Raw genomic sequence first — 10036 nt, 5'->3', positions numbered from 1 at the left:
ACTCGATTGATGTCAGTAGTGTGGGAATGTACACGCTCGCCAATCAAGCAACACAGCCAGCATCTGTGAGCACCTGACGTCAGTCGCGGGCAGGGCGGGGCGGGACCGCGGGGGCATCAGGAACGTTGGTACAGTACTGATCATATAGATGATCCCGGACGGGACCGGGTCACGGTATGAGATGCCAAGAGCCAAGCTGCCAAGGAGCGAGCCTGCGAGGGAAGCAGGCAGCAGAGGAGGACTGGAGGAGGTGTGTTGCGTGCATTACAACCTCCGGGCAAGCCAGAATCCGGATTATTCTCAGGGCCACGACTTATCAGCAAGCGCCCAATCGCAAGTGCGTGCGTACGTGCCAGCGTGACCCCGCCAGGTCCAACATGACCGCATGCATGCCCCTGATGTATGACCCACATGCCCGTGCCCTGCTGCGCGTGTGCTTCTACCGAATGCGCCCCATCCATCCGGCCATTAACACGCATGGCCCCCACCTCCAGCAGCAACACCTTCGCTCGGGGCAGCCCCGGGCTCCCGCATCTACCGCCAGGTCCGCAATCCAATGCCCCCAGCCTCCACTTGCATGCTCTCCTGCATGCACGCAACACCCTTCCTTCAACCTGTCAACCCATCTCCAACCAATGCATCTCCAACCAAGCCCCGTCCAACCGCACATACAGATATGAATGGCGCTGCACACGCAGATGCACTCTCCGCACATAATGCTGACACACACGCGCATGTCAGCCTCGTGCCAACTCCTCCTCCGGCAACTGCATTTCGTTCCCATATTCGGCACCGCTGCCAACATCAGCAACTTGCGGTTACACTGCCGCCCCTGGTTTCCTCATCAAACAGCAAGACGCCGTTCGCCCCATGAACATTCTTAGCACGTGCATTTTATTCGTCTCGCGGTCTTTCTGCAGGCGGGGCATTCTGTGGTGTATGCCGCATGCAAGCCCCTCATAAACATGCATGCACTCCGCACGTCACGCTGCTGCGGCCTCACCGCCTCACGCCACATCCACATCTCTCGGCTCCAACGCGCAACTCGTATACAAATCATCTCGTGACCATGCGAGCATAAGCCTTATCCACTCACTCTCATCATCATCCTTATCGAACGGGAGTAAACTGGAATAAAAGAAGGCATTACTTTAGCCGCGCAGCACCAGCTTGGCGTCGCGGCCCACCGTGGCCTGGTACTGCAGCGCCTCCACCGCGCCCTCCAGCGGCCGCGCGTCCACTGTGGGGGTTGAGGGGTTGGAGGAGGGGGTGTTGAGGGTTTGGGGGGGTGAGGGTTTTGGGGGGGGGGGTGAGGGGTTGGAGGAGGGGGTTGAGGGAGTGGGTAAGTGGGTTGGAGGAGGGGGTTAAAGGGGTGAGCAGGGTGAGGGTGCGCTCTTCATCGAGCGCCAGCCCAGCCCTTCCCCGGCCGGGCAAGCGGGCTCACGGGATCGGCGATCGGCGGAAAACTACGCAACCAACACAAACGCCTTATGACCGATGAGTGGTGGCGTAAGGCGCAGTGGCGTGTGACATGCCGAGGAAAGCGCATGGGAATGGTGCTGTCGACCAGTCCTGAGAATGCAAACTGTCCGCTGATCGCTAACCCTACATCCACCTTCTACACCGTCCGGGGAGCCCAACGCTTCTATCCACAAGACACTGTCACACAAACTACCCTTGTTCGTCCCTCTATCTCAGGCGCTCTCACCCTTGTGCGGCGGCAGCACCCCCGACACCATCAGCCTGACCACGCGCTCCATGACCGCCCGGCGCTCCTCCGCAGTGCGCGCGTTCATCCACGGCCACACCCAGAAGCCCTGCGTGTTACAAAGGGCAAAAGGAAGAATAAGCGCAAAGACTGCTGTATATGCGATGCAGCAACGCGCGCGTGTGTGTGTGTGTGTGTGAAACAAAAACAAACGGAACAACCCTTCCTGTGTGTGTGTAGTTGTGCGTGTGTGTGTGTGCGCGTGTGTGCGTGTGTGTGTGTGTGCGCGTGTGTGCGTGTGTGTGCGTGCAGTTGTGAATGATGTATGCTTACACGGACGATTGGTGAAAATAAAGCTCGCCCCCTGTCCACACACACACGCACACGCACACAGATCAAACCCCACGGTCCCCTCCCCCTCCACGCTCTCCTCCTCACTCTTTTGCATTGGGTTCGGTTGAGTTTGGGCTGGTCTCTACACCGCCGCCCTCCCACACACACACACCTTCATGCTGACGCCGCGGAAGAGCGGTTCCAACACGTTCCACTTGAGGTCAATGCCGTTCATGGCGCCGTACATGATGATAACGCCGTTGTCGCGCACCGCCGGACTCACCTGCGTGCGCGCACTTTTTTGTTTAGAACAAAACGAAACGAAGCCCGCCCATACGTGCGTTTTCGTTGATTGAGTGTGCGACGGCAGGGCGCGCCTGCAGGAGAGCTGATCGCGACCAGCAACATCACACCCCGCCGCACCCGCTCTCGCCTTCGCAGCATTCGCCACACGCCCACTGCCAACAACCGCACCCGACACCCGTCGGCCATACACGCCAGCTAGCTAGCCAGGGCGCCAGCTAGCCATCCACAGGGGCTGTCACGCACTACGCAGATATCGCTCGCAACTCGCGTCAGCGAGTCCCTCTTGTAGCCAATGCCTTCTGCGGTCCAGTACTCACAATGGCGGGCATGTCGCCGGCGACGCACTCCAGCACGCCCGCCGCGCCCTTGCCGCCGGTCAGCTCCAGGACCTTCTCCTTGAAGGCGGCGGCGTCCTCGAGGCCGCGGACCACAATGACCTCGTCGGCGCTGTGTGTGAGTGTGTGTGTGGGGGGGGGGGCGGGGGGCGGGAGTGGGGGTCGTCAATACCAGCGCAAACCAAAGCAAACTAGCGCAGCACACGCAGAGGGGACACTTGCAAGCGGGGAAGGGAGGGAAGGGGCGGGAGGTGGTGGGTGGTGGAGGACCTAGGAAAGCAGTAGCTGGCGCTTGTGTTTGCCCGGCCCCCCGACTGCTACCCAGTAATAGCGCGCACAGAGAGGGTGTCGGCAGTATAGTCGGCGGCTTGGACCTTACTAACTTCCTCCTGACTTCCTCATTCGCAAGCGCACGTGCTCGGCCAGCTGCTCCCCGACGTCCATGACCCCAATCCAACCCACTCACCCCGCGGCCTTGAGCTCCTCCACCTGCTCCGGCCGCCGCACGGTGCCGATGACCTTCACGCCCGCCTCGTTCTTGCCGTAGCTGATGGCCATGCGACCCAGCGCCGAGCCGGCGGCAGTCACAATCACATAGTCGCCTGCGCGTGTGCGTGGGGTTGGGTGAGTGGGGTTGGGTAGGGCACGCCCGGGGACATGTGCGTGCAAATGTGATTGTGCACTGGCTGGGGCAGCACGCGCCACCTTGCCCCTGCTGCATTTCTTACCTTGAGCCGCCCCCCACGACCCCGGAACATCGCTACGCTCGCCATGGGCCGCCCCCACATATGCGTCAGCAGGTCCTAACGTAACGCATGCATCATCTCAGAGTCATGCCCGGCAAACTACCGTACCAGATTACCAATGACTTCATGACTCCCCATGGCTCCCAATGCCTCCATGACTCCCCATGGCTCCAAGTGCCTCCATGACTCCCAATGACTCCCCATACCTCCCCATGACTCCACTGCATGACTCACCCTTGGCCGCCCCCACCTCCTGGAACATGCCCACCACGGGGATGGGGTTGATCAGCGCCTGGCAGGCCGCCTCGTCAGCCAGCTCGTCAGGGATGGCAATCTGCGGGGATTGGGTTTGTGCGTTTTTGTGTGTACTGTAATGGCTGTTGCAAGAACAGCAGCAGGTGTAGCTGGAGTTTACACCGGCACCGAAACTCAAGGCGCATCAGCGCCCCTGTCCCTCTCCGCCTTCCGTTGCGTGCTCGCTTCGCTGTAGCTCATCATGCTACTGCCCTTGCTCCACGCAAACTCACACAATCCTGCCCCCTCCCCCCTCTCTGCCCCCCTCCTGCCCCCCTCTCTGCCCCCACTCCCGCCCCCCTCTCCCCCTCCCCTCCGCTCCTCCCCTTCTTCTCCTTTCTCAGGGGGGGGGGCAGCACCCCCCCCCGTCCCTACGCCTGCTGTCTGCCTCGCTACGTACCATCTCTGCACCCCCCCCCAAAAAACACACACCCCACTCCCCCCACCACTCACCAGGTCCTCCTCGGGCACGGCGGCGTACTGGCGCCACGTGCCGTTGCCCTCCTTCACACACAGCCACCGCGTGGCCACCACCCGCTGCCCCACCGCCAGGCGGCCGCTGCAGCCGGGGCCCAGCGCGGCCACCGAGCCCACGCCTGCGGGGGTTCCCGGATGGTGGTGCGGTGGTGCGGTGGTGAGGCGCCAGTGTCGGCGTCAGTGTTGTTTGCTCTGAATTCATTTGCGCGTTTGTGCGTTTTCCACCTAAACCACTGACTCGCATGCTTCTGGCCCCATCACCCCACAAACGCTCCCGAGGCTACCCCCCAAGTGCCCTCCGCTCTTACCCTGTATCCCGCCCCATCCCCCCATCCCCCCAGCCCTCCAGGCCCCCCTTCGCTACCCCTCCCCATCTCACCCTCCAGGCCCAGCACTGCGGGCAACTCCTTGGGCGTGAAGCCGGGGTACACACCCAGGGCCGAGAACACGTCTGTGTGCGTGGCGTGTGTTTTGTGCGTTTTTGCAGGGGGTAAAGGGGAGAGCCAGAGAAGGGAGCAGAGGGGCATTCAATGGCCGCGATACTCAAACCGGAAGGACGATTCACCCTCCACTCACGCGCTTCACTCTGCCCTTGCAAGCCCACGTTCCCAACTCGCACACAGATAAGCGCAACGTGCCCCTGCACGGGCCGCCGTGCCTCCCTGACGCTGCTGACTCCTTGCCCTTTCCCTCTTCCCTCTTTTGCTCGCAGGTACCCACCCGCGGGGTTCAGCGGGCGGCAGGTGATGCGCACGAGCACCTCGCCCTGACCGGGCTTGGGCACCGGAACCGTGCCGATGCTGATGTTCTTGGCATAATCGGGGCCAAAGGCGTTCACCTACATGCATAATTGCATTCTGGTCGTGATTGAATGGACGAGAGGGAGGACAGGGGCCGCGCGGCGCTGCCACAATTGCGCCGGAGGATCTAGAAACCAAGCGGCCAGGCGACGGTACTGGCACCCAGCTCCCACTGCTGAGCTCAGCTTCATAAACGCACCACGACGGCGGTCTGAGTCTCGGGGATGGCGGCCATTTTGAACAGGAGCACTTCAAAGAAAGCAATACAACGAGTGGCGGAAGTTTACTTGCGTCGGTTATGTGGTGTGCGTGTGTGTATGCAGTTTATAGTGCAAATAGCGGCTGCGCAACGTTGCAAAACAGTATAACAGTACTTGGATGATGCGCCTCGGTCATCAACCGGAGCGATGACGCATCAAACGCTGCAAAAGCGGAGCGCTCTTGGCCGCGTTCAGTCAGAATCGTGTTGTCCTTATTTCCTGTCATGCGCCAGGAACCAGCGCCGCGTCTCCTGTTTTAGGGTTATACCATTACGGACATCCCGATTGACGAAGCGTCGCCCCTAGAATTCTAGCCGACGTGTCGCTGTCCACTTAAGCCCTTGTTTCGGGCTTGTGATGTGATGTTGCCTGGGCAGCTGGCCCAACTTATTACGCCGGGCCCGAGCCCGATGTGAACCATTGCAGTTGGAATTTCGGGCACTGGGCGCTAGAATGCTAGCGTTAGAATGCTGCCAAGGTTTATGGACGATGTTGGCATCGCAAAAGGCCCCCGTTTGCTCAAGTTTCTGTACTGCGAGTTTCGCGACCAGTTTCCCTCTGCCCTGGTTTCCCTGAAAGCCCGTAACACAGGCCGCTAAAATCAAGCTGTGTGGGCGCCATACCTGCGATTTACGAGCGTGTCGGCTTAACTTTTGTCTCTCCCGTTGGTTGCCCGCCGGGGAACTGCTAGAATCACGCTTGTCCCTCAGGTTTGACCCATCATCGGGCTCGGTGCACGCGCACCAATAATGGTGCACGTCACGGCCATGTCCACGTCCTAGACATCCAACTCACGCATCCTAGCGCGACTCAAGCTGCCGAGCCATCTAACTTTTGGCGCACCAAGGCAGCGCTCGCTTAGTGCGTTTGGCATAATGAAAGCATTTGTATCTTAGCAATTATCACTGCTCCTGCACGCCATCGGCTGCTGGGCTCTGAGGCTTGTGTCGACAAGCTTTTGCGGACATGTCACCGTGCGCGCGTTGGGTCCTTGCTAACGCTTTCAATGTATCCGCGCACACTGAGTCCATGTTCAAGGAAAATCTGAGGCTATAAACGGAAGGGAAAGGGAAAGGGAAAGGGAAAGGGAGAGAGAGGGGACGGAATTTAGAAAAAGGGAGAAGGGGAGAGCAAAACACACACGGTTGCCGCAGTTTTCCTTCAATTCTCCAAGCTTCAGGGCATTGTGCAAAACATACCTCCTTCGAAATGGAAGCCTGCTTTTTAGCTTTTCCGCGCGCTCTGCTGCCGCCGCGTGGTAGGCCACTGCGTCAATTTGCTTGCCGACAGCCACAAATTAGTTGCCCGCGGCATGGATTGTTGGCCTTTCACATGAGCATCCATAATCAGCACAAGTTTCTTGACATTGGACGCGCTTTAGGCGTGTCGACCGCTTCGGCACATTCAATCGAGCATGAGAGCGAGGCCCTGTCGCAGCCGGGTGCAGTAGCTGACGCCGCAAACTTCACGTGGACGAACCAATGGGTGCGTTTAAGCGTGTCGCTAAAAGAAGGAGACCAGCCCCACGGCACGCAACGTACTGTCGCCCGCATCGGGCCGGCAGGCAACCCCGCGCTTACCGTCATGTCTGTCTTGATTCATCCCTGAGGCATTGGGGTTTCTGCAAGGGGGTGCCGAGTGTACGGTACATACGGGCCGTGCCGCTAAAGCACACGCGGTTTGGTATTTGATGAGTTTGGCGCAAATCCCACCCTAGGGCTGCAGGGCACGGCTGCAGGGAGGGGCGGGATCAAGTCCCCATCCGCCCTCCCTCCCCTGCGCTTGGCACGCGTGCCATGCCTCTCCCTCCTTGGAGCTCACTCTGCATGGCTGAATTGGGCGATGATCCCTTGATTCTTGGGACATATTGGGCTCGGGCATCATAAACCCCCCTCCCCCGAGTACGCACATTTGACATGCACCGAGTCGACCCAGTTCCCTCATGCTCCCTAACACACACGCGCTGTCATTGCCCTCTTCACCCCAAATGCACACACACACACACACACACACACACACACACACACACACACACACACACACACACACACACACACACACACACACACACACACACACGCGCGCAACGTTTTCCTTTGCGCAACGTTTTCCTTGTGCTCTTTAACACACACACGCGCGCGCATACACTGTCCTACGCGTAATGTTTTCCTTGTGCTCTTTAACACACGCGCGCACACACACACACACACACACACACACACACACACACACGTACACGTGCAGTACCCGGTGGGCTTCCTGGTGGATCTGCCACGGGACGCGCCCATCCCCTTCAGCCTGTTCGACAACCACCTGGTGGTCTGGTGGGTCTGTCTGGTTGGTTGGTTGGTTGCGGTGGTGGTCGCCTGTGGTGTCTAGTGGGTGTCTGGTGGTGGGTTACGTCGGGTGGTGTTCTACCTCGCCCACAGCCACGCACCCACGCCCCATCCCACCGTGCAACTGGGCATGCCTGGAACCGCCATCACCCGACACACAGGCACCATGGCGGCACCGACGGCGGCGGCTGGGGCTGCATGTCGGACCAGTGCCCGCACCGCCGCGCACCGCTGAGCCGCGGCCGCTTGTACCGGCAGCAGCAGCAGCAGCCGCAGGGCAAGGCGGCGGCAGGAGGAGTGGCAGGAGGAGCGGGGGGAGGAGCCGGGGGAGCGGAGCAGCCGGTGTTGTTGGAATGCAGCTGTGAGTTACAGCTGTCCCGTGGCGTGTGGCGTGGCGTGTCTTGAGTGTATTTACGTGTCAGCACGTGTGTTTCGTGTAGCCAAAGTTTCTGCCTAGCAGGGGCACTGAGGACTGCCAATGCAACCCGCCACCCCTTCCTTCACGCCGGCCTCCTCCCGCACAACCTGCCTGCCTGCTACTGCCAATGCTACTGCCACCCGGCACAGACCACGGCTGGCAATTCAACAGCGGCGGCGACTGCGTCAAACTGCCGCAGGTGCGTGCGCGCGCGCGGGGAAGGGGTGTGTGTGTGTGTGTAGATACCAGCCCAAACTAAACCGAACCAAGGTAAAACGGGGGGAGGGGGGAGCTGTAGATACCAGCCCAAACTAAACCGAACCCAATGCAAAACAGCAAGGAGGAGAGCGTGGCCTATGCTTTGACAACGGAGGGGGCCGGAGGCGTTGACTCCCTTGTGCACCTGACGGACGCAACATGGAGCACACAGGTACATGAGAGGTCTCGCTCCCTCTCCCTGTATGTGCAGATGCTTCACCCTGACTACGAGAAGCAGCTGCAGCAGCAGACACCACCAGTTACAAGCGGCGGCGCCGCCGGCAGTAGCAGCGCTGCCGGCAGTAGCAGCACCATCGGCAGTAGCAGCGCCGCCGCCGCTGCCAGCGGCCCGCAGCGGCAGGCGGCGGTGCTGCGGCGCTGTGGGGGGCAGGCCTACCGCACTGCCGTGGCGCAGGTGCGTGGGGGGCTGGCGCGTTCGAATGGGGTTTACGGAAGTATGTACAGTGGCAGTGGTGTACAGTGGGGCAGTGGCGACGTACGTCTTGTGGCCGGATGCGGACGTCGCGTGTGTTCGTGTGTCTCACACCACTTACGTGAACATGTGTGCGTGTCACACAACACGTCCGCGCACCTGTGTTAAAGAGCATAAGGAAAACATTACGCGTAGGACAGTGTATGACATGCACCTGTGTGTGCCGCCTGCTGCTGCCCGCCTGCTGCCTGCCGCCCTCCGCCCCACAGGGCATGGTGTGGGTGTGGTGGGGCGAGGCGGCGGCGGCGGACGAGGCCGCCATTCCCCTGGACTTTGCAGAGCTGGGTGAGAGCGTACGTGGCGGCTGGCAGTGTGGGCTCGGTGGCGCCGGGAACCAAAAGGTTGCGGGGCTCCGGGGTTGTGGGGGTTGTATACACCAGCCAAAACTAAACCAAACCCAATGCAGAATAGGCGTAATAAAGTGGCGGGGGGGTCCGTGTCCGTGTTCGTGTTTCATGCTTGCCGCACGTATGCGTCATGCCTCTAGCTTCGATGGCAACACCACCACCACCCCAACACACACACACACACACACACACCTCCACATACACCTCCACATGCACACACACCTTCACCTCCACCTCCACACACACACACACACACACACACACACACACACACACACACACACACACACACACACACCTTCACCGTGTATGGCGGAATTGTTCCGTTTGTTCTTAAACACACTCACACTCACACCCCCTCCAGGCGCTCGGGCTGGCGAGCAGTGGGCACTGGTGGACCAGTTCACACGCGACTTCCCATACGACTGGGAGACCATGGTGCGGGGGCGGGGAGGCTGGGGGTGGCCTGGGGGGCTAAGTTTGAACCAGTCCCATAAGGAAACACAAGTGCTGCAAGGAGACGCCTTGGGGCTGGGGGTGGGGTTGCGGGGGTTGGGGTGTTGCTGAGGGAGACGACTGTCGACTGCCGCTCCGTTGTCAAAGCATACGGTAGGTCACGCTCTCCTCCTCGCTCTATTGCATCGGGTTTGGTTTAGTTTGGGCTGGTATTTGCAAACCCCCCCCCCCCCACACACACACACACCGCAGGTTGAGAATGTGGTGGATCCTGCGCACGTGGCCTTTGCGCACGACGGCACGGGGCAGGGGCTGGACAGACACGCCTCGCCGCCCCTGGAGCTGCANGTGGGTGGCGGGGAAGGGTGGGCCTGGGGGGGGGCGCATGGCAGGCAATCGTTATCTTCCTCTCACTCACTCACTCACACACACACACACACACACACACACACACACACATACACACATA

General features: G+C 60.5%; 2 protein-coding genes across 2 annotated transcripts in view; one reads left to right on the top strand and one right to left on the bottom strand.

Moving 5' to 3' along the window:
- Window positions 1-252: 252 nt before the first annotated feature.
- On the bottom strand, window positions 253-5708 carry CHLRE_11g476550v5 (uncharacterized protein). The gene is made up of 10 exons (XM_001697241.2): window positions 5199-5708; window positions 4920-5037; window positions 4579-4650; window positions 4176-4318; window positions 3663-3762; window positions 3149-3284; window positions 2665-2794; window positions 2214-2324; window positions 1709-1817; window positions 253-1240 (listed from the first exon to the last, which is right to left on the bottom strand). The coding sequence occupies exons 1-10, from the start codon at window positions 5232-5234 to the stop codon at window positions 1152-1154; spliced, it is 1044 nt and encodes a 347-aa protein (XP_001697293.1). The 5' UTR covers window positions 5235-5708; the 3' UTR covers window positions 253-1151.
- A 100-nt stretch (window positions 5709-5808) lies between these two features.
- The window catches only part of CHLRE_11g476500v5 (uncharacterized protein), an 8706-nt gene continuing 4478 nt past the window's right edge, over window positions 5809-10036 (top strand). Inside the window, exons 1-8 of the mRNA XM_043067636.1 lie at window positions 5809-6744; window positions 7504-7583; window positions 7757-7956; window positions 8163-8212; window positions 8483-8686; window positions 8974-9049; window positions 9476-9549; window positions 9820-9932. Coding sequence (XP_042919641.1) covers window positions 6592-6744; window positions 7504-7583; window positions 7757-7956; window positions 8163-8212; window positions 8483-8686; window positions 8974-9049; window positions 9476-9549; window positions 9820-9932 — 950 coding nt within the window. The 5' untranslated portion in view covers window positions 5809-6591. The remainder of the gene's footprint in view (window positions 6745-7503; window positions 7584-7756; window positions 7957-8162; window positions 8213-8482; window positions 8687-8973; window positions 9050-9475; window positions 9550-9819; window positions 9933-10036) is intronic.

This window comes from Chlamydomonas reinhardtii, chromosome 11, assembly GCF_000002595.2.
Source record: "Chlamydomonas reinhardtii strain CC-503 cw92 mt+ chromosome 11, whole genome shotgun sequence".
NCBI classification, from domain to species: domain Eukaryota; kingdom Viridiplantae; phylum Chlorophyta; class Chlorophyceae; order Chlamydomonadales; family Chlamydomonadaceae; genus Chlamydomonas; species Chlamydomonas reinhardtii.
This window is presented reverse-complemented; position numbering and strand designations above follow the sequence as displayed.